Source organism: Ornithodoros turicata, chromosome 8, assembly GCF_037126465.1.
Source record: "Ornithodoros turicata isolate Travis chromosome 8, ASM3712646v1, whole genome shotgun sequence".
NCBI classification, from domain to species: domain Eukaryota; kingdom Metazoa; phylum Arthropoda; class Arachnida; order Ixodida; family Argasidae; genus Ornithodoros; species Ornithodoros turicata.
In genome coordinates, this window is record NC_088208.1 from 2,248,099 (window position 1) to 2,275,768 (window position 27,670).

Below are 27,670 nucleotides of genomic sequence, written 5' to 3' on the forward strand. Positions count from 1 at the left end.
ACTGCATTTTTCTTTTTATAGGTGCTTGGACTATCTTGCATCGGTGGATATGAAAATAGTGGTAAGGGGAAGCAGTGCAGCTGTGAGGTAAGGGGAAGCAGTTGTCTCTGATGTGTGACTCTGTTGTCCTCCAATGTTCCTGGTGTTCGATGTGGCCCCTAATCTTACTCTAGAGGGAGCCTCTTTAAATTTTTTGTCAACAAAGTATTGCAGATACAGTTGGTGGAAAGCTCTAACTGCTTTCCATTTACATGGTTGTCGTGTGGTTAACGAAATCGAACTTTTTTTCAGATGCTGTGAAAGTCGGTAGGGAGGTGCGATGTAGAAGAAATGACTGCCAGAAGCTTGCTAAAGAACCGCACAACATGTATGGGCAGCAGAGAAAATATTCATCAAACGGTACAAAACTAGTATTTCTGTGCTTTGTCGTTTTGAAACATCCTTGGTATTGTATGGAGAACAGCGTGACTATGTCATTCCGTCTTACTTCACCCAAACAGCTATCTGGCAGTATTGCAAGATTTGAGTTCCTAAAAGGTTTATTCACTGAAGTAACCTCAGCGCCATACTATAGGTCCCTCAATGTTAAGTCCTTGCATTTGTTCGCTGCATTATGCTTTTTTGGTGACTATTAACACCGAGAACATGGAAATTGCTTGGATATTCTACAAATCACAGAGCAATAAGTTTTAAACACCAGCTATACGGTGAGTATAATATGGGTGACAGCTTGACTGAGATCTACAATAGGGCCGAGATCTACAAAGGCCGATGGCAGCAAATCTGCCTGTTAGCGACAGTGGCAGTTTCCTGCGGATGATGTCATGTGAATAAACCTTATAATATTTGACGTGGTGATACAGCTCTTGCACTGTATTGTCTTTTATAATATATACAGTGTTTATTTTTATCCTGTACAGAATTTTTGCACCAAAGTTATGAGAGCAGCACAGATGTTGTTTTAGCGAATGCAGTGGTGGAAGTACTGCGCCAATCATGGAGTGCTTCGCGGTCGCCCGCTCGACCAGGTAAGGTCGTGTGTCACGAGAAAACGCCTGTCACATTGATGTACTTTCACAGCGACAGCTGTTACATCCTCATTTCCCTGAGATCCTGGCGGCGTCCGCTACAGCCCTGCGTGGATAAGATTTTTAGCATCCGACCCGCATCCGACCCGCATCCGCGCACACGTTATCCGACCGCACCGCTGCTTACACAACCATTTACATCCGCATCCGATCCGCAAGTTTCGAAGGACGCGTAAACACCGCCGGAAGAATGTTTGTATAATTTCGGATGCCTCTATGCTCTCACGGAAGGACTCACGACGACAAGAAAAAGGTAAACCTTTCAACAAACGCGATATGGAGAGACTTCTGCAACGCATGGAATGCTACCTCGCCGGTTCTCGTGTGGACGCCAGAATGCCTCCTCTCCCGTCTTGGCTGTGCATGGTCAAAGGTGAAGCCAGGCGTCCGCTTGCTGTCGGCGCGCAATTCAAATAAATTGCTAGTAGTAAAATTACAGCATGCGGTATATCCGCATCCGATCCGCTGACCCGCATCCGACCGCGAGCAATCCGCACACCGCAGAAAGTGATACATTTTCATCCGAATCCGCAAGTATCTTGCGGATATCCGCGGATGGTGCAGGGCTCTAGCGTCGACATCAGGTAGTCATGCACAAACAGATTTTCAGCTGTTGCTGCAATTCGTGTTGTGTAGCTGTAACAGTCCTGTGATTTTTGTACGTGCAGCTCCTTTTCTTCATGTGTCTCTCAGATGAGTGATGATACAGTTTTTCCTTTTATGTGGCCAGACAAGCATCTCGTGAAAAAGTGTGCATAGCCACTAAACAAACTACCGTAATTTCACGCGTATAAGCCGCACCGCAGATAAGCCGCAGGACCCGTTTTTAGCAACGTTTTGAAAACTTTCTGCCAGATAAGCCGCGGGCAATATGACGCGACTGATTTGTGCGACAAGGGAGACCATAGCGAAGGACATAAACCATGTGGTCCATACTCCGGAGTCGGCATGGTGTACAAGAAGGGGTTCAGTGGTCTACCCAGATCGGATTCCCTTGTTGCGTGTTTTTCATGGATCGCTGGGTCAGTGGTCTTCCAGAAGACACCAGGAAGGTCAATCTACTCGAATGGGGACGCGCCCCTGTTATGTAATGTTCGTGCATCGGCAGAGCGGTGCTGTCCCAGAGACACTGTCGGCCCTTTCGTTAAAACCGGTCTATGGGGAAGATACCACGAAAAAATAGTCATCAGATAAGCCGCACCGGTGGATAAGCCACAGAGCGCCCGTTAGAAAAAAAATCGCGCATAAGCCGCGGCTAATACGCGTGAAATTACGGTAGTTAGAACTACAAGGCTACATAATGCTTTCTGACATGTTTTGTTCTATTTTCTAGCCACAGTGAGTCATTGGAGGCAGTGCTGCAGCACCAACAATCACTCATTGGAAGAAAGGAATGAGGTGGCCTTCAACACCCTGATGCCAGTTCAACACTCCTCAGTCAAAACACAAGACGCCTGCTTGGCGGCAAAGTCAATCCAGTTTTAGACTGGGTTTTGTACCGTAGACTTCGTGTGTGGTTTACTGTGAATAAACGTTTATGCTGAGATCCGTGTTGCTATCAATTATATCACATTTCTGCATGAATGCATGCCAGGACGGTAGCAGGACTAGTCATGGTCTAAAGTAGGTCTAAGGGTGGCTAAAGTAAGGTACAGTCAAACTCCTTTATAGCGAACACCTTTTTAACGAAAATACCACTACAGCAAATTTTTTGCGGTCCCGCTGGAGCCCTATAGGTCCAATAATGGACATCCTTTCTAACTAAAATACCTTTACTGCAATTTTTTTTTTTTGCTGTCCCCCGAGTTTTGTTGTAAAGGAGTTTGACTGTACAGGAAATGTATAACCCTAGACCTGTCGCCTGAATGGAGGGATAAAATTGGTCTAGCTGTAGACTTCATGTGTAGTACATGGTTAAGTGTCTGACCCTGTTCCAGACATCCAGGTCAAAAGAATGTCTAAATTTCAGCTAGGTACATAGACATCGGATGTCTAGGGCTAGATGGCTAGGTGGCCCAACGTTAGACGTGTTATTTGACGTCTAGTGGACGGATACTTGACATTTGGTCTAGTGCCTAGACATTCCATAGACATTCCTTATCTCTTTTTTAGACATCATTTAGACGTCTACTAGCCCACCATGTGCTCCCTGGGTTAGGTCACCGTGGAGCGTTTCGCCCTTGTTTTTAGTACATCTAGTGAATTCTACTGAATTTTCTGATGCCGACCTCCTGCATTTCCGCCTAAGTGACCTGGCAACACTGGGTGGCAGTTGGAACTTGGGCGCGTCGTAGCAAGTTCGTTTTGTCTTCAGTTGCCGTCGCAAGGATGGTATATCTCCTGTGCAGTATTTGCGTGTGTTTTAGTGCGCTTTCTAAGACAATGCGATGACAATGGTTCCTATGCATCACATTGCCGATTTCCCGGAACAGTTTTGACGCTAAGAAGACGTAAACGGCGTAGGGGCAAGAACGCACTGTGAAACGCCAATCGGACTGCACGTCGCGAATGTTTGCAGGTATGAGTGATGACCGTGATGTTTTGATGCCTATTGATTAGATGTTTCATTTTAGAAACTTAGGAGGAACTTGAAGAGAAACAGGATAAAAAGATTCCGAACGTATACGGTGAAGAGGATAGGTGACCAGCACCTACAAGTTTCATTAGCTTTTCACTGGGTTCGAGTTATTTAGCTCGCTTCGCTTATCAACAAGGTTAGCCATTCGTCGTTGAAAACAACCCTGAGGCCTAGAAGATCGTGACTCTTGTAGAAGAAAGGCTTTGCATCTTCCTGTTCATCTTGCACAGCAGCAGTCGTTTTGTTTTGATGTCTTCCTCCTAGCTTTTTCTCCTGATAAATTTCAAACTTCATTTCTGCGAACTTCTCATAGATGTTTAAGGTGGTGGTCTGCGCTCCCAGTAAATATATCTGCTCTTCTGGGTGTCCGAGTTCCAAACTGGTCGAGTTGTGGTTCATATATTTCAGCGATGATTTGCAAGAGCAGCGGGTTTGCGGCTATGCTACGTCGCCGCCGTGAGTAGAACCTGCTTAGGCACCTCTCCGCGAATGAATTCAGGTTCTGGTCGTCGATTTGACGGCCATTTCGTATCCAAAACTTTTTTTAGAAATTGCAGTTGCTCTTCCTCTTTGAATCCAAGCATTTCAACAGTTATTGTGCTAAACTTGTCTTGCAGTGCGAGCTTAGAGCAATTCCGACTGAACACAAGAATTTTCGAAATCTTAGATCTACTAAGGGCAAGCGCTAGTTGTATCAGATGTTCGCGATTCTCAGCGTCAACTTCGTCAAATGCATCAAACCTAACAACGACCTTGAAGGGCATTGCACTGGAGATGCTGCTCTTGAGAAGGTTTAACTCGAAGGTGCCCTCCCTTATGTCACACAAGGCAGCCAATAAACTATTTTCCCCGTACTCAGTTCAGTGTTTGGGAACTTCATATGCATAGTTCCAATTTTAGTCGACAGGTCCACATAGAGCACCCACGTCATTTCATCAAGAGCTTTGATGTCGTGGGCCATCCGTAACGACATAACACTCTTTCCCATTCCTGGATCGTCGCATATGACCATGACTTTACCAGGAACGTCACGTAGGAGAGCTCTTGTGCTGCGAATTTCGCGTGCGGCAGAGGTCACATTCATTAGATGTCTCAGAGAGCCGTTCGATGAGACCCAGTGGAACTCTGATCTTTGCGAATCATACTGCAACAGATGGAATGTCCTGTCTTCGTAGAAAGTACGTCGCGTGAGTGCATCGTAATCGTTCGCGTTACTCAGAAGCACACATCTCTCAAACTGTTTGACTGCACTGTGGTGGCACGCGTGGCAGCCGTGGGGAAGGAAGTTATTAAGGTCTTTGCGGCAGATACCCACGATGGCAAATGCCTCGTTCGCTATTTTACGTAATGCCGCATGTAGGTCCACCTTTGTGGCTCGTTCGCATGTGCCTTCAACGTAGCATCTCGCTATGTTTTCGTTCAGTTTCTGGAGCTTGGGTCCCACTCGGTTTTCACTGTCCCGACAGAACTTTAGAAATGCGGACTCGTCCAGCGCGTTCAAAATTGTGCCTCCGAAAAGTGCCAGTGCGCTCATTTGCGATCCTTCACCCGCTGATTGCGGTACTTGAATATCAACTCGCAGTTCTACTTCGTCTTGCAAGGAAATTGAGGAGGATCTCCATACCTTTGCTTTGCATTCATCTGTCATACCGTCAAGCCCACAATTAGGGACAGGAGTAAATTCCACGTTGTTACCAAAACATTCCCTAATGTCTTTCGCAAACTGGTCTTGCTCCGCGTTTTCAGTTAACACGATCACTCTTGTACCCCTAGCTTTAGTTAATTTTTTCAACACGTCCTGCATCTGAGTTCGGAGTTTTTTTTCCTGTAATATCCATTGCCAGATGAAAGGACAACATAGTGACACTTGTATGTCCACAAAGCATCCTTCAGTTTACTGTCCCACTCATTCGTGTCGAGAAATACGTACGATTTTCCCGTCAAACTAACAGCATCGTTAATCTTTGCTTCGAGAACGACAAGTTGCTCGTCTCGTAACTCGTACTTGGTCTTAAACTCGATTTCGAGCTTTCTTGCTCCCTCAGCTTTACCCAATCGTACGTTCTGTTCCCTTATTTGTTCTCCATCATTTCCCGAACGATTCTTCTCTATGAACTCTTTCATGTCGGGAATGACGAACTCTTCGCAGAATTGCAACAGCTGAGGAACTTGTTTTTTCAGAAGCTCTTCTCCTGACATTGTTCCTGCCACGTTTTTCATTGTACTGGGGCCACATCTTTCGGATTGCATTGCAAGCACATGTAGAATCCGCACAACCAATTCTTGTTCTTCAACACTGCTGTCGTCAAACGCACTCTGTATTACATTGTGCAAATATTGTTTCTGAGACTTGATCTCATTCAGGATGTTGGAGTTCACGTCGCTCTACGTCCTCTCGCTTGTAGGGCTTCGAATCATTTCCGTAAACCACCGCAAGAGCAAAATGACAAAATTCATGCGCCATAGTTCCTACAAGATCAGGTAGCTTCCTCTTAGCTCCAACGTAGATCCTTCCTTCTCGCGGAAAAGTCACGCCCCAGGCATTACTGCATTTGTCACCCATCACGCTCCCTAAGTTTTCACTTTGAAAATCGAAACTGACCTGTAACCACGACCTTGCGGCTGCAACCTGCAGAGAAGTGTCCACCATCGCAATTTTCTGCAATGCCTCGTAGGGTGCTTCAATTGCCTTTCTTTCAGGGCAACCGCAGTGTCTTATGCTTGATGAATTATTAACTAGGCGCGGAATATGCCCGCATTTGGGCGCAAAACATCCGAGTTGGTAACGATATTCGATATCTTGGAGGTGTTGCAGTTCCTCGATATCTTTGGTCTTTGGGAGATCTTTGGGGTCCCAGACTTGCTCCAATTGCTCTACTCCTTTCTCCTTGTTAGTTCTGCAGTTGTGATGCACTAGAAGGGCTTGTATTCTGGGTTGCCCCACCTCTGCCGCTTTACATATAGCTGATTTTTCAGTCTCTGGGTCCAGCCACTGCTTCAGATCTTTGTTCTCTTCCAGGCATCTTTCCACCGCACCAAGGTCTCCTTTGACGATAGCGTCTTGCATCGCTTTCCGAATTGCTTTCGTCTCTGGGGACTTCTCCATGTTGGTGCTAGACTGAGGAGATTCTCTTCCTTGCGCCGCTCCCCTCTCGATGTCTGACGGTTCCTGCAAACACATAGAAAAGGTCACATCGAGAGAATAAACGATTTAACGATTGGCTCAATATATCATCAACTTTCGTCCGCCTCTCAATTTCCATTCAACAGTTCAGGAAGCAGCAATAAATAATCCGTCCGTCGGGAAGCGCTTACTCGAAACTGAAAATGTTTACCCAAGGTCTCCGTTTCGACTTCACAGAGAAGACATGGCAATCGGTTTATATTTATGCTTTTTCTTTTCTTTTTTTTTTCTTCTTCGTTTTGACAGAGCGTCCGTTAGGCGTATCAGCCCGTAACTCGGCGGACTGCGGCCAGAACTTTGCTGAGAAAGCCATGAAGTAGGAAGCCGGGTGGCACGTAAGATTCTGTAAGCCTGTGTTTCAGGAAAAAAAAAAGAAATGCTCTCCGGCATCAAAGCTCGTATATGTATATTGGGTAAGCTGGCTACAATGCTACAAAAGGGTTGCACTGGAAACATGCGTTTATACGGGGGGTGTTTTTCTATTGATTACAGATTTTTCAAATATAAAAATGCTATTAGTGCAACGTGAAGTTGGTTTTCGCAGCTGGGTTGTACGGCCACGCAGACATCCTATAGGATTTCGTATTCAACTTCCAGAAAACAACAACTTTAATATTAGAGGATGATGACCCGGCCCGGAGCGGTACTTTACCCCATTGTTGGTGGTGATACGGGGAATGAAATAATGAGCTCCTTTACAATAAGGGTCGAAGTCCTCTGGTATCCAGAAAGATGAAGAGAGCTTTGAGGGCAGACCGTTGGTGTGTTGGGTGTGGTCAGGGACCAAGCAATTTTGTGCGAGAGGGGGGCATGGAGAAGGCCAGCTCCTTCACAATAAGGATGGAAGCCCCGTGGTGCCCACAAAGGATAAAATCCATTAATTCGCTAATTAATTGTATGTTTTCTGCGAAATGCAGGAAATGTTGGGAAATGATAGCTGACTTGGTGCCAGTCATTATTCAAGTGCACCGTCCATATTAAACACGCGGTAGAATTCGAATAATGACTAGCTTTAATTCTGCTAAAAGACGCATTATGTAACTAATCTCGACCCCACTGAGCTCCACGACGCACAGTTGCAACAACTGCATGCATACACTTGATGGGGGGGGGGGGGGGGGTGATAGAATTACCCGTTTCCCCACTCTCGACGCTTCTGCATTTTATCGGTGGGACCCACTTGCGCGGAAGTTGAGATTCCTCAGCGGTGTCCCGAGAAGGCCTCCGCTCCTCCAGCGCCGACTAGCAACTTCCTCTTTCCTTTCCTCTCGTCTTATGCGCTGTTTCCCCTTGGTACGAAATTTTCCACATTACAGCTTTAACCAACTACAGGTGTTTATCTAGATCTTGGAGAATCTATTCGCAGACCGCTATCTATTCGAGAACCTCGCGTTCTGTTCGCAGCTGAGATTGGCAAGCGTAGCAAATTCCAAAAGGCTTACTATGTGATACTAGGGACTAAGTGTTATTTAATATATAATACTAAAGTAAGCATCGAAAGCAAAAAAATGGGAGAAGTCTAGCACCCGCAACAACAACAAAAGCATCAACAACAAAAGCCGTGTGTATGGTGAGCTAGAAGGACTGGTGTGTTGAACGGCGGTTGCAAACGGGTCGCGCCGACGGGCCTGCCGACAGGTGGCTACGAAGGGCTCGGCTCGCTGTCGCGGCGCACGCCCTCGTGGTCACGTGACCCCATGTGTAAAGAGCACCGCGGAGAACCCGGGAGTACCTGCGATAGGCGAAATTGAAGCAGTACGCCGCAAATTCGAGGAAAAGAAAGATGTGCGCGTGCTGGTGGATCACGCTGCGCACACATCGTAAACTTGATAAACTCATAAACTTGATAAGCCCTCAACATAGCTTTATCAGAATGTCACTGGAAAGACGTGTGATTTGTCGCTTTTGTGTCTGAATGCCAGAAGCGTAAAAAATAAAGTTGATGATTTCTGTGCGCTTTTGTCTACGATAAATCCTGATATAACTATGGGATGTGAATCATGGCTTGATGATTACGTGAGTGATTCCGAAGTGTTTCCCCCGAACTATGGCTTGCTCACCATACCCAAACTATACGGCATTTCGAAAGGATAGAAATAGCCATGGTGGTGGAGTATTCATTTGTGTACGCAGTTCTATGCACGCTGAGGAAATTCAGATTAATTTTGACAACTGTGAGTCTGTATGGTATCGTCTCTTGTCGAAAGGGAAATCGATTGCATTGTGTTCTTTTTACCGTCCGCCAAGCGCAGGCGAAGAATGGTTGCGAAATTTGTGCGATCAAACATCTTTTATCTCTGATGATATTGTGTTAATATTTGGGGATTTTAACATGCCGGATTTCAAATGATGTACTACCGGATATGAGAGATTGAATAATTCATCTGCTTACCGAGATTATATGTTATCTATGCATTCTTTGCACCAATTTGTTCATCTTCCGGCACGCGGCTCCAACATTTTAGATTTACTACTGTGTAACTGTGTTTTTCTGAAACTGTGTACTGTGTTTTTCCGGGCCTCTCGGATCACGAATGTGTGACTGCTAGTGGTAAGATCCACTCTAAGGTAGTATCAAATCAGCATCAGAGAAACATATTCTTGTATAGCAGGGCTGATTTTGAGGCTATTTCTAGGAATCTGGTAGCTAATTACCCTGATTTCGAAACGTTAAGCCAATCCTCATGTGTTGGCTTTCTGTTCAAGCATTTTCGAGATATGCTAACTAGTCTTGTTCAGAGATATGTGCCGGGACGGAGAATTAAGCACAAACGCAAATGCGATAAACCTTATTTTACGAAGAATGTAAAAAGGATGATCAGGCGGAAATCCGCAGCCCTCTCCACGGTCAAAAAGGACGGCGGTGCTTTGAACTATGATCAGATAAAAACGTTATCTAAATGTATTCCTAACGCAATTCGCAAAGAAAAACCGTCATATTTTACAGGAGTTAAGTTGAATTTGGTGGGCAATTCAAAGCTATTGTGGAAGTACATAAAATCTGTGAACAAGGCGCCCATGGGCATTTCTTCAATTAAAACGCCTCACGGCCTTATTGATAACGATCTCGCTAAAGCTTGCACCTCAAGTAACTATTTTCAGTCTCTGTTTCGCTCCCCTGGTGTAGCTTCACACCCTGAGTACAACGTACACATTGCGGAGCCCATGCCACCTGTAACCCTGTCGAAAAACGGCATTTCATATTCACCTTACGTACGGTCTGCGCATTTAAAATCCATACTGGGATGGGTGTCTTTGGAGACTCAAAGAACGCAAGCTCGGTTGAAATTTCTCCATGATATTTATTTCGATCTTTCTGGTATTCCTTCTCGTAACTACTTGTTCCCTTCGGATTTTATTTCTACACGCCTAGATCACGTACACAAGATTGAGCCTTACCGTTTGAGCTCAACAATTTTTCAAAACTCTTTTTTTTTTTTGTTAGAACGATCCCCGATTATTCTGCCTCCAGGGACATTTTCTTGAAAAGAGTGCACGAATTTCTGTTGCGTTAAACGTTATTGTAGTCTTGTAACTTGAAATTATGTTTATTTGTATGCACTGTTATGTTCTCCTCTCCCCTACGTTGTGCCACTCACGTGGAATTGCAGGATACTTGAAATAAATAAATAAACTGCTGACAACGAAGCGAGCTTGAAACAAATGATTCTTCCAAGTACCCGTACCATACAATAAGGATCGAGCCCCCCCCCCCCTTTACAGCCGCCAAATGTTTTGTGACACTCGCACTACTCGCACCCTTTGTTTCCTACCCACCCAGTGATTATTATTGCAAGTGTAGCTTAGACGTGTGGCAGCAGCGCTGCCTGCACCACTACTCTGAGACACGCAATGAAACGCATCCATACACCAACAACTTTAATTTTAAGATTAGGAATGGAGAGTTTCACTAGGAATTGGAAGCTGTCATGATGCCTTTGTATTCATAATGTTACGTTACAAACATCATGCAACAAGCATGAAACAGCGAAAGCAAACGAAAACGAAGTTAAACTGCGCGAGAGCTCGCGGCTCGTGATGCCGCGATAGGCCATCCACCGACGCTGTTAGATTTCTTAGTCGGCACGGTGCAAGGTTCTGCGTTTCACGGGAAGGCACGTGACTCGAAGCAGAAGAGCTTCTCGGAGCCCCACAAAAATCGTTCCGCAAGGCGCGCAGCGAGCGTCAGCGCATCCATGTAAACAATCTTACGTCACCGGGTGCCATTTCCGCGACCAAGCGTTCCCATGCATTGGGTAGGCCGGTAAGCACACCAGTCCTTCTAGCTCACCATACCGTGTGGTGTCTCACTTTCATCCTTTCTTCTTCTTCCTCTTCTTCGTAGTTGTCACCCTTTCATCCTTTAGCTGTCTCCATTCCGAGCACCATTCCTTCTCTTTATTTCTCGCTATCTGTAACAATGACAACAAGTTTATTTGAATAACATATTTGTACATATTTAGTGACATAATTTTTAGAAACGCTCAGTCGGATACGTAGCAGAGTGACACACGACGAGAACCATATTATTCCATCTGGTTCTCCCTCGCGTTATTCCCACTTCTTGACACATATCGCACTGAAAGTAGCAGATGGATCTGCGAATCGGTGCGTTTTTCTGTCTTTTTTGGAATGATTATTTGAAAACAGCAGAGACCAGAGACAGCAGCCTTTCCCAACTTTGTATTCTTAACTGAAAGTAGCTATTACGGTACCACCAAGGGGCATTTCATTATACTGGAATCCGATCAGTGAATGAATTTGAAGAGCCCATTCGCTTTACCCACCTGCGGCAATTGCGTACTTCGACGAAAGAAAGTCAGCGAAAGAAAAACAAGAAGAAAAGGCAACAACGCTGACTATAGCAAAGAGAAAAGAAACACGAATGGAAAGTTACTGTCCTGTGTGTTTTTCTGTGCTCGTGTTTCTCTGGAATTACAGGAGGAGTCTCTAATCAATTTTCAAAAACGACTCTTGCTCCCAGTCAACCCATGAGAGCCAAGCTGGTTCGTGCCATGCAGTGCCGCATTTACAATAGTGGGGGCCCGCTATAACTCGAGTGTCTATGGGAGGGTCGCAATATTATTCCGGCAGGCACTCATGTGTTCGCCCTGTCGACTCGTAAAATCCGCAGAAAAAAAAGGTAAATAATATTTTGTTCACCAATGGCGGCGCGCCGATCAGCCGAACCGGCGGTGCGGAGCACACATCTACGTGTTCCTGTCACAGTTGCCGCTCTCGTTCAACGAAAAGCAGCTCCGTCACATGAATAAGTTTGATTCGTAAGCACTTGATTCGTTGTTTCGGTTCCCAGTGTGTGCTATACGTGTGTTATGCAGTGATGGCCACTAACTACTTCTACAGTAGTTTAACTATAACTACTAACTACTTTGTGATTCAGTAGTTTAACTAGTAGTTCAACTACTTTTCGGGGGAGTAGTTAAAACTACTTTTTTAACTACTGCAATGTAGTTTAACTACATCTGTAACTACTGAATTACAAGCAATAATAAACTTTGGCTCTAGCCATTGCTACGATCGTGAAATACAAAGCTTGCGGCGGGATTCTATCTGTGCCTACGCGATAAACTAAGTTGCAGAATTATTTCACAGCAAATCTAATGAGGCTTCACTAGACAAGCATTAAGAGTGAAGATTTAGTACACATGCACGACACAATTGCTCTGCACCTCCATTCTCATCAAACAAGTCGCTCAAGGTAAAAGTCGGAAGCACAATCGTGCCGTAAAGCTTGCGGCAAAATCGGAAGTAGTTGGCGCCTTCAGTAACCTAACTACTGTAGTTAACTACTTAAAATAGTAGTTTAACTAGTAGTTGCCACTACATTTCTGCAAGTAGTTGATAACTACTTTTTAACTATACAATCATGTAGTTTAACTAGTAGTTTAACTACATGTAGTTAACTACTGGCCATCACTGGTGTTATGCGTGTGTGCTGTGTGTGTGTGTATGTATGTTATGTGTACCGCAATTGCTGCGGTGAATCACCTCATCGCACCGTCATTCATGTAGTAGTCGTTGTTGTTGTGTGTCATCTTGACTCGTCCGTTTGCGACCTGGCGCTGTGCCGCACATTCATTTGATTTCCTGTATCGTTTAACACCTTGTATTCTTTAGAACTTGACAAAAATTCAGTAAGGCTTAGACTGGATTTCCTACTCGTCAAACTGGTACTACTGGTTTTCTCAGAAGTCATACGAGGCAACACACAGTGGAGACAGTGTCCACGGGTCACTGGGCATACTAGGGCTTCACTGGAACGACTGGAACTGACACTGGTGAAACTGGAAAACAGTAGACACTATTTGCTGGACGCTCTCGGATCCAACTGGACATCTTACTGCAGATTACATCACATATATGACATGACATTTGCAGAGGAACGGACTAGAATTCGACCGTATATTTTGACCGAGCGTGTCATCATAGGAGTACACAGTCCCTATTAACACTTTAGCCCGCTTATCACTAGGTTTTATAGATGATATGCATTGTATCAGTGCACCTTAAAGCATTCACCTTGTGCGAAATGAGCATAAATGGATGCCCGCGATGTACATAACATGCTGCAGCTCTTTTAATCAGGGGTGTGCAACGTGTACACCTATAGAAGCTAACATAAAAAATAATAAAAATATAAATAAATCAAAATAGTACTGCTGGCGCCGGCATTATGTAGCGGATGTAGGATACGGCTATGCAATGCTCGGTCACTTGGAAGTGCATCTCTGTTTTATGCCTCAACCCAACAGAAAATAATGAGCCGCTGTCAACAAGGAGCACGCCGTGTCCGAAGCAGACGAATTTTCCGTAAGCGAATGAGAGCACTTTTAACGTTTGAAGTCACACTCAATAGGGAGTGGCTTGTGGCTTGAGCGGACGAGCCTCCCGCCACGGGAGCGATTTTATCAATCGAATTGCGCTACAAAAAAAAAACAAAAAACAACACATTGTTCAGCCGAAATATGTTACGAGAACGATTTATACACAGTGCTTCACAAATTAAAAACGGTTTTCAGCCATTCAAAATTTCTTTACATGCTCCTTTAACAGTTTCTACCTTTGCGTCGCCTATAGGGGGGTGGGGCCCTTGAGATTTGATCTTGACACATGTCGATAATGATAAGTTAATGTGCCCCTCCCCCGTATTTCTTGGAACAAACCAGTCCTTGGGATTCTGGATAAACCACGGAGTTCCATTACGTCGGTGCGTTTATTGCAAAGCATCACTCAAGTTTTGCCACACAGTTACAATACAAAATAGCTCTCACGACGGAGTTCATGATTCGTATCCGCTGCAAATCATGCATCTCTGCATGAAGCTCGAAGTTTCGCAGAAGTTATGCGCACTTCGCACACAGCCGGCATCCATGATGCTGGGAGAACTAGGGAGCCTACATACGCGACCCCGTAGCTGGAACACTCCCCGCGACTTGAAGTCGCTCGGTGCTATGGAGAAAGGCGACACTGCACGAAACACATCTGAGAGCATAGAGGAAAGAAGAAAAAGAGGCTCCTCGCAACGGCTCTCCGACAGAAGAGAAGAGCGTGGGGTAAGTGACGTGAGCATAAGAGATGAGCTGTAGCTCCTTTGGAACCACGCGAGGGTCACGTTACCTGACCAGCCCAATGAGATCGCTTGCACACGTCACTTTTGGGGGCCACTTCGGCGCGCTCACCTCTAAAAGTATCCCGAAACTATACTTTGGCAGCACCCATAGAGATGTATATGTAACAGAAACCGGAAGGGAAGCAGTGATGTCGGTTTCACTTCTCGGAGCAATCGGGCTCCTCCTCTCTTAGCTTCCTTCATGTCTGAGAGGCTGACGAGACCGAAAAAAGAACAAGGAGGCCAAGACTCGAGAAAATCGTACGACGCGATCGTCGTTGGTGACGTCATTTAGTTGACCAATAGGCGTTTTCGGCCAATCCTAGAAGCAACTGTTTGTGTCTGAGAAATGATGCCACGTCATATAATTCGAATGATGTCGCCATATTTGCGCGAAAGCGCAGAGTTCTTTGAATCATTGGCAGTCGAGTAATCAATTGTGAAAAGAGTTAGTCCTACACCCACAGGTTCATGTTCCGAACATCATGATGAAATGTGCTTGCCAATAGCGAAACCCCAAGAACCCAACCGATTTCTCCAACATTTCATGCACAACAAGGAAAAGTACATAACTCTGCCACTTACTCTGTGTTTTTTTCTGATACAGTCATGACCAATTGTGGAAAAAGTTGGTCCTACACCTACACGTTCATGTTCCGAACATCATGATGAAGTGTGCTTGCAAAAAGCGAAACCCAAGAACCCAACCGATTTCTGCAACATTTCATGCACAACAAGGAAAAGCACATAACTCTGCCACTTACTCTGTGTTGTTTCTGATACAGTCATGACAGATTGTGAAAAGACTTGGTCCTACACCTACACGTTCATGTTTCGAACATGATGATGAAATGTGCTTGCAAACAGCGAAACCCAAAGAACCCAACCGATTTCTCCAACATTTCATGCACAACAAGGCAAAAGTACATAACTGTGCAACTTACTCTGTGTTTTTTTCTGATACAGTCATGACAGATTTTGAAAAGAGTTGGTCCTACACCTACACGTTCATGTTTCGAACATGATGATGAAATGTGCTTGCAAACAGCGAAACCCAAAGAACCCAACCGATTTCTCCAACATTTCATGCACAACAAGGCAAAAGTACATAACTGTGCAACTTACTCTGTGTTTTTTTCTGATACAGTCATGACAGATTTTGAAAAGAGTTGGTCCTACACCTACACGTTCATGTTTCGAACATGATGATGAAATGTGCTTGCAAACAGCGAAACCCAAAGAACCCAACCGATTTCTCCAACATTTCATGCACAACAAGGCAAAAGTACATAACTGTGCAACTTACTCTGTGTTTTTTTGTGATACAGTCATGACACCCGCTTAGAAGCTTGGCTACGCTTCCTTCAGTTCACGAAGCTGCAGAGAAAAAGGAACGTGCGGAGAGCTCAGATATCTGCTAGCGCTTTGTCCTCTTCTTACTTTCCTGCCAAATCCGCCGGAAGTTCCCACAATCACGGCTGGAAACAGAGTATCACTATCACTGTGCGCACAGCTAAAGAGAAGCTCCCATTGGCTAGTTGCAGCGTACAGGAAGAGCGACAGGGCTCCACCTGATGACTCACCCCAAGCATTCCGGTGACGCGCGTGGTGTGAAGGGTAGTGGGGGCACTGCGATAGACATGGCTTGGACAGTTGCCCAGCGTTTCGCGTAGGGAGCACGTGATTTTCATCGTGGGTGCTTACTTACGTACGTGTTCGTGCGGTTGCTGTAGCCTGATGATTGAATCATGCCGAGTGAGAGAAACCGTCATTGTTATGCTCCAGGTTATCGCTCTGGATACTCCGGTGTAAGCGTCTCGAGGACGGTCTCGCTATTCAGCGCACGTAAAGGTGGAGAACGTAAGAAGCTCTGGGAAAGGAATCTTCACCGTAGTGACAAGCTGCTTGATGAGAACAGCGCCGTGTGCGAGACCACTTCTAGGACCGTTACATTGCCCGTGGAGTGAGTTATTAAGCGTTATTAATCAATTAAATTAATTAATCTAGCTATATTATTTGACCAAATTAATTTAATTGTACAGGGTGTCTTTCTTTCGATACAGATTTTTCATAAAAAATATTATAAGGGATATAGAGATGCTGTTTTCACTTCTACCATTTCTGGTCCGGCGCACGTTCTTGGCCATATCTTTCTCAAACGTCAAATGACTAAGTACCCAAAAATCGTTAATTACCTCTCTACTTGGGTAATTCCATCTCAACTCTAGCACGGCGGTCCTTGAAAAAATATATGTTGTACCGCAACATGCATACATACAGGAGCAATAAATATTTTGGCCCTATGTGTTGTGGTCCGCAAGGAAAACATTTCCAAAGAAATTGACTCGACGACGGAGCTTTCTGACGGAGCGACTTTGACATTTTATTCCTCGCCATCGGACGATCCCAAACTATATATTTTTTTGCACAATATGTCAGGTACAACGACTTTGACTGTGCATAAACAGCACGGGTCAATTCTATTTTGATCTTAAAATAAAAATCGCCAAAGTTGCAACAAAACTCACATTTTGCTCATATTTGTCTTTGCGCTGCACTCCTCCTATATACGCCATCGAGATACATGAAGTACCGGCGTGTAGGTCGATGCGTGCTCCTTAAATTGATGTCAAATTTATATGTCCGTACTTTTCCGCCTTTCGACAAGGCGGTGTAGAGTACAGCATTGTTCTCAAAAATGTTTTTTTTTTTGTTCTCGTTTATCAAAAAACCCACCTCCGATTTCCTTCATATTTTGTAGTTATGTAGCCCAGGGTATGAGCTATATGTGTTCGCAAAACAGAAGGTTCCCTCTCAGCACAACTCGGGATAGCCCGCAACAAACGTGGAGTGCGTAGCGCACGATATACACAGCGACCGGGAGAACCACGCCGCGGATTTAACAGGATCAGTGGCGTCTGCTACTGCCGACGTCTCCGGCCTTGAGTGACAGAGCTCAGTATGCAGACCTACCGCAAATTCCATCGTAGCAATATATTTTGAGTCTTTCGGACTGGTTTTTCCCAGAGTCGAATCTCAATGCCGTTCATTTGAAATTCAGTGCCGTTCTGAGTCGGTGGCTTGTGCTTCCGACATGAATACCAAGTAGAGTATGGATCGCCTGCACTGTGCCGACTATGCGCTGCTGTGGTAGCCATATTAAGCTAAAAAATCGAAAGAACTACGCTTTTGTTATTGGAAGCAAGTTCCCAAGAAACATACCGGGCCTCAAAGAAGGAAGAACGGAAGGCAGTGCGAGCGGAATCCAGTCTTGCCACGTGAACGAAAAACGTGGAAGGAGATGGACGCATCACTGTCAAGATGTCCAGAGTTTCCGAGGAACGACCAGAGTACTTTCCGAACCGCGTCCAGCCAGGTTATACCTTACAAGTTACGTGGTCTGTATTATCGTTTTTCTGAAAAATGTTTTATATAAATAAATCATTGTTTGACGACTGGGTGCCTAAAAAGTGTGTAGTTCTGTTTCACGCGCTTATTACAGTTTGATGGCACGGTTCAGGGCATCATTCTGCCTGGCATTCCCAATTTTGTTGCGTGCTAGCCTGAACTGTGCTGAGAGGGAACCTTCCGTTTCGCGGACACATGTATGTCATAACCTGAGCTATGTAATTAGAATATACGAAGCAGATCGGAAGTGGAGTTTTGTGAGAAACGAGAGCAAAAAGAAAAGAAAGAAAGAGAAAACATTTTTGAGGGGTTGGTTGTACTCTACACCGCCTTGCCGAAAGGGAGCAAGGTACAGTACATGCAACTTTGATGTCAATTTAGCGAGCATGCGCCCATCTCCTTCCACATTTTTCGTCCACATGTGACAAGACTGGATCGTGACGGCCGCTCGCACTGCCTTGCGTTCTTCGTTCTTTTCCCCGTTATTTGAGGACCGATATGTTTCTAGGGAACTTGCTTGTAATAACCACTGATCTCTATGTATAAAGGCTGGATCGCGCATGGGAGAGGGGCTCGTGGGGGAGAGGCGTGCCTTCGGGCCGCCATGTTGGTGGGCCCTAAAGTGCTGTGTGTGCCCATAGAAAACAATGGGAGGCAACGGAGATTGTGAGTATTTATTGCGCTGCTAGCATTGATCGTTGTTTGTCATCACACAATTTTGTAAGGTGCCAGTATACTGATGTATCCTAACAGTGTTTCACAGGTGTCCTGTCGTTCGATTCTTAATTACGTTATGTTTTGCATTCCGAAACTAGACCGTCACTGCAGTGCAGCGCTGGGGATTGTACTACAGTACGTTTCCCAGCCAATATTTCGATAAGAAACGACTTGAGGTTAACAACAACCATGTATATAATATCCCGTACTGCGTTCTGGACAAAAATTGTTCCATAAAGAACGGTCCGGGAAAAGATATACTCGCATGGCAGAAAGAGAGAGTTCTGTAGAATCACAGCCGTTGTTTTAGCCGTGTATGCGTTTAGTATGATTTATATCAACCATCGCCTTAGAAAGAGTCTTTTAGTGAACGACAGCGGTGCTTTGCCTCGCAAATATGGACACACCGAAGCAGCCCAAATAATTACTTCACGCGATTAGATCACACTCGTTAGGACAGTTAATCAGGATGTAAGCTTAATCAATTAAGTTACTTAGAAAGTGGTAACACCTCCTTGAGACACAGGACTTATCTCTTTTTGAAGTACAGCCCTTCTATGTTTGTTTGCTTCTTCCTTTATTTGTTCTGATTATTTGCAGGCGCGGTTGTGCCAAACTGAATGTCTTATTTTCGGGGGCGAAGGACGATTCCGGTCTCGGGCAAATGAGTGAGTGAATGGTATGAATGAGACGAATGATGATAAGAGCGAATGATTTGTGAACAGAGTACAAAGACCTGGCTAACCACTTGGTGTTTTCACAGGCAAAAATAGGGTGACCTTGGGGCCCAACAACATCAGGGCCCCCGCCATAATGATGAGTGTTGGTAGCGTGATCCCCTTTGATCACCCACCAAAAACACATGAAATGGCGAACTGAATGTCCTTCTCCAGCACTCACATGCTTTTGTTGAATACAACTGCAGCGTGAGAAAAGCTGCTTGGGGACGGGGTCCTGCTATCCAGTGCTGACTTTGTCATGCTTGTTATGTGGAGCATGTTCCAAAAAATGCAGCTCCACGTATGGTCTTCAAATTGCAACAGGACTATTTGGAGCTTGAAACAGTTGTGATTTTGTCATTTTGGCCCTCGTGTACCCAGTCTGTGAAACGCAAACAAAAAAAGTCTAACACGATATGCTTTTGTAATGAAGATCACTGATGATGAGTAAAGAGAATATACGAGTTCAAGTTTATTTAATATTTTATATCATTCATTATATTATTCAACATTTTATGTCAAGTTTATACAACAGTCAAGTTTATTCAAGTTCAAGATTTATTTCTTGCACTTATGAGTTTCAGGATACAATGAACGTGCAGGGAGGTCGCAAGAGACTACATTTATTGTTTTGTGACCTTGCTACAATGGCAATATATATTTTAGGAATGACAATGGTCAGGTACGCTCTCTAAATTTGTAGCACTCAATTTTAGGTTGGAATGAGCAATGAATAGCAACTTCCCTATTGATATTTTCTCATATATGCTAAATTTTAAATTTAATGTGATCGAATATGTGATAATATAATAATAATATATAAGAATATAATATGTGATAAATGAATGTGATCAACAGTAGATGTAAACAACATGAGTAGCCAGAGAAGTGCATTCTCAATAAATAATTTTCTTCTTATAGCGTATATGTGCATGCCTATTAACTGAAACAATTATCACAGTTCCCTGACAAGTTTTAATTTCTGAGAGTGTACTGTAGAGGTTGCTTAGATCTACAACAGTTCATACAAGGTATTATATACTGTGAATGCCTTTAAAAATCCCATGTGACACATATGCCTTTACTTTCTGGAAGTGCTGTGGTAGTCAAAGTTTGTGGGCATTACGCAGGTTCTGCACCCATTTCTTGAGTATGTCGAGGCAGCTGTGAAGTAACCTGCATTGATGATGATTATTCCAATTTTATGGTGCATCAACAACAAAGGAAATAATACATCAGAACATTGGTTTGGGTGCAACCAGTTAAAAATGAATATGTTGTTTAATAAATGCATTGGACAAATGTTAAAACATCAGTTTAAAACATGGTTTACAATCCCTGTATCGTCTAAAAATTAAAAAGATTAAAAACTATTCTAAAAAAGAATATGGGGAACCCTTCTAAAAAGAATTATAATCTCTATTATATTGCTGGGTGAAGGATCCTAAAGTGTAAGGTGTGTTTCTGATGTGAACATGTAAGAAAATATGCAAAACTGAGAGAGGCTAACCACAGTGCGTCCACTGAGGTTGTTCCTTCCTGTAAAGTCGAAACCAGTGGATGAGGAACGTGATACTTACCTGTACACCCAGCCGTATCACACTGTACAGATTATTCACTGGGTAGCCCTCATGACGAAACCTGTATTGAGAGACCACTTTTGCCTTAAAAACTGCTTCAAACAGCGCGACACGCTACAAATTATTACTATCGTAACAAGCTGACGATACAGCTCAGACACAAAGGCGTTATTCAAGTCGCGCCACACCACCGTTACGTAGGATTCTTTGTCACAGATCAAACCAAGGCACAAAACAATATCAATACATGAAAAAGGATGACAATCGTGGTCTCATTATGACGTAATACCGAACTTGTGCGTAAAGGTAATTCAAAGAAATGAATGTGGCACTTGCTTCCGCAGAGAACACTGTGTACCATGCTAGCAATGCATGCAAAAGAGCGCTCGAGTGCTCGCACATGTATTGATGACAACACTACCTGTGTAGTGTAACGTGCTCTTTCAAGCATATCGAGATCACAATCGATACAATCGAGATCAGTGGTAATAACAAAGGTGTAGTTCTTTGGATTTTTTGGCTTAAGATGGCTACGATACCACCGCACAGTCGGCATAGTACACGCTATCCATACTCTACTTTGAGTTCATGTCGGAAACTGGAGCCACCGACTCAGGACGTGACTGAACCTCAAGTCAACGGCATTGAGATTCGGCTGTGGGAAAAACGAGACAGAAAGACTCTAAATATATTGTTACGATGGGATTTGCGGTAGGTCTGCATCCTGAGCTCTGTCATTCAAGGCCGGAGACGTCGGCAGTAGCAGACGCCACTGATCCTGTTAAATCCGCGGCGTGGTTCTCCCGGTCGCTGTGTACATCGTGTGCTACGAACTCCACGTTTGTTGCGCAATATCCCGAGTTATGCTGAGAGGGAACGTTCCGTTTTGCGAACACATGTAGGTCATACCCTGGGTTATATAACTACCAAATATGAAGGAAATTGGAGATGGGGTTTTAGAGAAACGAGAGCCCCAAACACCCCATGCTTGGGAACATAGCTGTACTCTACACCGCCTTGCCGAAAGGCGACAAAGTACAGACGTGCAAATTTGACATCAATTTAAAGAGCACGCTTCGACCTACACGCCGGTATCTCATATATCTCGATGGCGTGTATAGGAGGTGTGCAGCGCAAAGACAAATATGAGCAAAATGTGAATTTTATTGCAATTTTGGCGATTTTTAATTGAAGATCAAAATAGAATTGACCCGTGTTGTTTATGCACACTAGAAGTCGTTACACCTGACATATTGTGCAAGAGAAAGCTATAGTTTGGGACCGTGCAATGACGGGGAATAAAATGTCAAAGTTGCTCCGTCAGAAAGCTCCGTCGCCGAGTCAATTTCTCTAGTTCCGGGACATTTCATCGAACGCCGTTTGGTCGAAAGCCATTTGATCGAACGCCGTTTGATCGAAACGGCAGCCGTCGTTTTTTTTATTGGTTCGCTTGTAGCGTTGATGTAAGAAAAAACAAGAAGAAAAGAAAACAAAGCGTCAGTCCTAAATGCTGTTATCCTAAAAAATATTTAACTCTGTGTAATACGCTTGCCCATAAAAACATTCCTCATCCTAACCTACCTCTTCACATCCAGAAAGTGGTCCAAGGGCCTGGGTTTTTCACCCTCTCCAGTTCGACAACTTGATAGGTTTTTGCTTTCTGACAGATAGGGACTAAACATGGCATACATGCCTTTCACCCCTAGTCCCCCAACACTTTGTCAAATAATAATTGATGTCAATTGATGTCAATTCAAATGACAAACAACTTTGACAAATCAATCAACCAAATAAATAAATGTCATTCATGAATGATTTATTCGCGTCGAACGTGGACAAATTTTAACAATGTATTGTTAATGCTTGTAGTCAATAACTGACATTGTATAGAAGAAAGAACAGTTTTAGTTTATTTACTTTGCGCCTATGTGCAAGTGAATCTGAATTTGGTTTTTCCAACATACATGGAACCAAAGAAGTCCCTCGAAACCCAGACAATATAAGCCGGGGAGCTGATCTTTGTACTTTGTCTACTTTTTTCTTCTTCTTCTTCTTTTTTATTGCGTGCATGTGTAGGGATCCCAGACTGCAGATGCATACTCTAACCAATGTTGAACTAAGGTTTTATAATTATTTTGTACCATGACGAAACTTCTTTCTTAGAATCCACAGACTTGGAGTGGCTTTCGCGCACATATGGCTATCCCATTTCCGATGGTTCCCTTTAAATTTGTCGCCAGCAATGAAAAAGGTGCCCAGAAGAAGCACAGGCTATCGGCTGCTCGCAACCTGAGGCCATTTGCTTCAATGTGTGCCCTACGGTTCGCCGGATTATTCCGCATTGTTCTATTCAGCTGTGCTGTTCGTAAAAGGCAAAGGTCTGCAAATAACCAGAAGTCTCCCCTGTTTAGCTAAAACAAGAAAAAGAAGCAGAGGACACTGATTGCCTGCTTCCGTATGCTCGAGTCAAGAGTTACAGAAAAAGAGGTGCTAAGGACACGCTGCAAGCTTTGAAATCCCTTCGAACAAATGTCTGTCGATCAAACGCCGTTTGACCAACCGGCTTGCGATCAGACGGCTTTCGACCAAGCGCCGTTCGATCAAACGGCTTCGATCAAACGGCTTTCGACCAAACGGCGTTCGAACAAATGGGCGGACATCAATTTCTTTGGGAATTTTTTCCTGGCGAACCACAACGCATAGAGCCAAAATATTTATAGCTCCTGCGTGGATGGGTGTAGCGGTACAACATATATTTTCTCAAGGTAAATCGGTGATGGTGCCCGGACCACCCTCCCTGAATCACCTAGTTATAAAACCTACGAAGTTGTGGCAATGTTTGTTGCATCTGTTTGTTTCGGTGGCCATATATTGCAGCAGTTTTCAGAACAAAAATCCCTTCAGTAGATTGTCCGCGAAAGACGTGACTGAAGAAAGACTTCGTGAAGAAACACCATTTTTTCCCTTTATTTTCTTCATTGCGCACCTTTGGACGCGCGTCTTTCCTTCACCCCCAATGTGACGCCACCGTAATCGCCCCGAACAGTACCATTGTTCACCGCTCTATTGAAAAATGCATATCAAGGAAAGTGTTAGCTGTTATACCGTACTGACAAGATGACGTATATGCAGGCAAGCTGGTGGAAGAACTCCATTATGTAAAAGCCTGAGTCTGAGCAACACAGAGGGACGACACGAACACACGACTCAAGCCCGCAAGATTTACTAATCAACAGAGCACCAATTACATATAGTGAACACAGCGTGAGAAAAGGAGGAAAAGGAAAGTAACAAGGAAGGGCATATACTACGCAGAAGGTCAAGCGAACGCACGGGTTACAAAAGGCGTCGCAAAGCCGGATGAACTGCCACAGAAGTGACACTTAGAGTCACTCAATAGTCTACGCTTCAGAGTATCGACACTGAGTTCCAAGAGAGAGCATGCGTCATCTTGTTTCCGCGCCACGCTACCCACGCGCACGCGCACTGCGCACGTTAGCGCACGATGCCGACTATCGTGCGCGTGTGAAATGTTCCTTTCATCTACAAGCAGCAGTTGACGGCCTTGAGCTCACCTTAAAGGGACTATGAAACGATTTTTTTCTTCGTTTCGTTCGAAAGAAGACATTTTTCTGAGTCTAGAACCGAAATTTTACTTTCGTCGCGCGAGCGGATTTCTCGGGAGCGAATTTAAACGGAGCGGCGAAGGGAGGACAGCTGGCGCCGCGCCGTGACGAGCTGCCGAGCGGAGACACAACGGGTAACTTGACGCGACCACGGCCGGCTCAGCAACACGTCATCGTGACGTGATGCCGAGCCGAGGAATCCCGCCAGGAGCATGCGCCGTAGGATCCCGCGTATGCGTTCATCGGGAGTGGAAATCTCCATGACAGCAGCTTTCGCGCGATCGGCAGATTTCGGCAGTGGCGGCAGCCACAGCGCGAGCTCGCGGCATTACTTGCCATTGTGCAACACCGGTGACGTAACGGGGAACCGAAGAGCGGTCCGTACAGTTACACCATCGGCAGGGAAATATGCGCGGGAGAGGAGGAACGCGGAAGAGACATTTCCAGCGCGCGCTCCTCGCAGAGTGGAGCGATTTCGTCCGGAAAAATTTGTGGCATATTAGTTTCTCTGCGGGAAGAACAGTTTCCATCGAAAAAAGGTATGGGGGTTCGGGAAATTTCATAGTCCCTTTAACATCTTCGGGTGCTCTGGTGGACAATACATGGATTATCGCACGCCAATCACACACGTTTCTCTATCCCAAGGGGGGCATTATGTTAGCCGTCTTTGATCCTGAACTGGGGATGGTACCCGTGTGACGCGGAAACAAGATGGCGCTCTTGCTCGCCCTTGGACCTCAGTGTCGATACTCTGAAGCGAAGCTTATTTAGTGACTCTAGCGACACTGACACAGTTTTCCTCATTGCGGATCGCGAAAGCCTCGTTCTTGAGAGAACTGATGTTCTGAGGCTGGAACAACATAGAAATGACAAATACATACAAAGCCTCAATTTGCCTAAGAAGTTAACGATGAAAGATGGAAGTCGCTGAACAGGTTAGCCAGTTGCAGGACTCGAACCCATATCCTCTTCGAACCCAGAAGGTGTGGTTTCGAGTCCTACAGCCTGACTAACCTTTTCAGTTACTTCCATCTTTCATCTTTCCTCGTTCTGAAGTCGCCTTCGAATGTCTGGTTCCCACGCTATATGACTGGCGTCTCAGCCCAGAGAGGTTGGCAATGGACCATTTCTGACAATCCGTATGCGCATGCCCAATCCTTGCGTCCGCGATCTTTGAGTGGAGGACATCGCTATGGACTTTTTCCGAATAAGGGTATGGGCACGCGCAGTCACCTGCTGGCGACTGTCACGTTCATCGGGGGGAGATAATCGGTTTCGAGGTTACGCGGACGTTTGAGGTCTACATTTGACAAATCTTTGTACTGGTAATAAGTACATAATGCGCCTTCACTCTTTACGCATTCTTCTTCCAATCTTCGCTTGCTACAACTCCACGCTACGCGCCGGTCCGAAAAGCGTCACCATGTTTATACGCTGTGCAAGTGCGTCTCCGCGCATGAGAGGAGGTAGTGAGAGGGAAGAGGGAGTGCGCCGCCGTAGCCAATGGGGCTTCCCGAGTGGAGTAACCGGGAGAGGAGATTTGCGCAGAACGCTCGGTTACTTGCACAGCGTATTGCGGGAAAGCACGACCCATTAGATTATAACGGCCATGTCGTAGGTACCCTTTCCCATTGCCGCATTTTTGGAACGTAACAGTGGCGCTTCTCATCATCCCAGTTATTGCGTCCTCAACTTCTACAACACTTTGTACTTCAACTTACCTTAGTATTTCTGTACAAGCGGTGAATATTCCACAGATGTTTCATTCTGAGGTTGATTATAATCATCATTCTACGCGTTATCGCTATTGCGCGACGGAGCTATCGCTATCGTCTGCTACGGTACTCGTACATGCGCTTCTGCGCGTTCAGAATTCAAATTTCCATCGTCCAATCGTGGTGCAGATCTCGCGTGCCGATGTGTAGCGCCCCAAGCGGATCGTGCGGACGGGCTCCTCATAGGGGTTGCTAATTATGACGTGATCATTATAATCTAGTAGGTCGTGAGGGAAAGACAAAACGTTCGACATTCCGCCGCCAGGGGCGAAGCGAATATGGAAATGGTCCATTATTGCATGACTCTAGGTGGCTAGAAAGTTTTGAATCAGGATTTTCTCAATGCTGACCCAACCTCTGATTTAGGCACGGCGACGTTTGGCCGATATAAGCAAACCCACAGGCCAACGGGATGCAATAAACCACATTCTTAGCAAAAGGCACAAAATTTAATGAACTGTGATTAACCCCACACACTAAAGCGTACTTCAGTGAGACGATCAAGACGAAAAATATTTCTGAAGAAAAGCCGTACACCATAAGTTTGAGAAATAGATTTGAGATTATGAGGCACTTAGTGAAAGTATGGGACTACAACACACATTTGCTATCGCTCGACACTGTTTTGGGCATGTCCGAAAACTCGGCGAGAAGTTTTCGCGTGATTAGAATACGGTTGTAACCCGCAACAGTGAGTCTTTCAACCTGCACTCTTAAAAATGAACTTCACCCCACAGCACACTCCTATCCAACCATGATGTCGAATGATATCGTTATCTGCCCCGATTTGTTGAAAACGGGAGGCGTACGCCTTTTTATGACACTTTTAGTTGTTCATACACCCTTAAAAATGAGCTTCACCTCATAGCACGCTCCTAGCCAACCATTATCTCGAATGATATCGTTATCTGCCCTGGGGGCTTAATCGCTTCATCGTCGTTACGGTCGTTACAAGCTAACGAGTGGCGGGAAATTCAAAAAGGCGGCCGGGAAATTTAAAAAGGTGGGCACGTGATAAAACATGTGAACGGCGCTCTTCGCGCGATACGTGAAGGCCGTGGTACACGTCATGCGCAACGTGTTACGTGCCCACCTTTTTGAATTCCCGCCACTCGTTAGCTTGTAACAACCGTAACGAGGATGAAGCGATTAAGCCCCCAGATTCGTTGAAAACGGGAGGCGTACGCCTTTTCTGTGACAGTTATGAACAGCATAAGTGTCACAGAAAAGGCGTACGCCTCCCGTTTTCAACAAATCAGGGCAGATAACGATATCATTCGAGATAATGGTTGGCTAGGAGTGTGCTATGCGGTGAAGTTCATTTTTAAGAGTGTAAATGTCACAAAAAAAGGCATACTCCTCCCG

General features: G+C 44.9%; 1 protein-coding gene across 2 annotated transcripts in view; it reads right to left on the minus strand.

Annotated features, from left to right (window-relative positions):
• LOC135366386 (uncharacterized) overlaps positions 1-15,901 on the minus strand; it is a 29,145-nt gene extending 13,244 nt beyond the window's left edge. Inside the window, exons 1-3 of one of the 2 annotated variants that reach the window (XM_064599068.1) lie at positions 15,787-15,901; positions 11,162-11,262; positions 6,269-6,835 (exon numbers count right to left, since the gene is read on the minus strand). In XM_064599068.1, coding sequence (XP_064455138.1) covers positions 6,269-6,835; positions 11,162-11,167 — 573 coding nt within the window. In that variant the 5' untranslated portion in view covers positions 11,168-11,262; positions 15,787-15,901. Of the gene's footprint in view, positions 1-6,268; positions 6,836-11,161; positions 11,263-15,244; positions 15,303-15,786 lie in introns of those variants that run through there. The other variant, XM_064599067.1, reaches the window with a different exon arrangement.
• Positions 15,902-27,670: the final 11,769 nt, after the last annotated feature.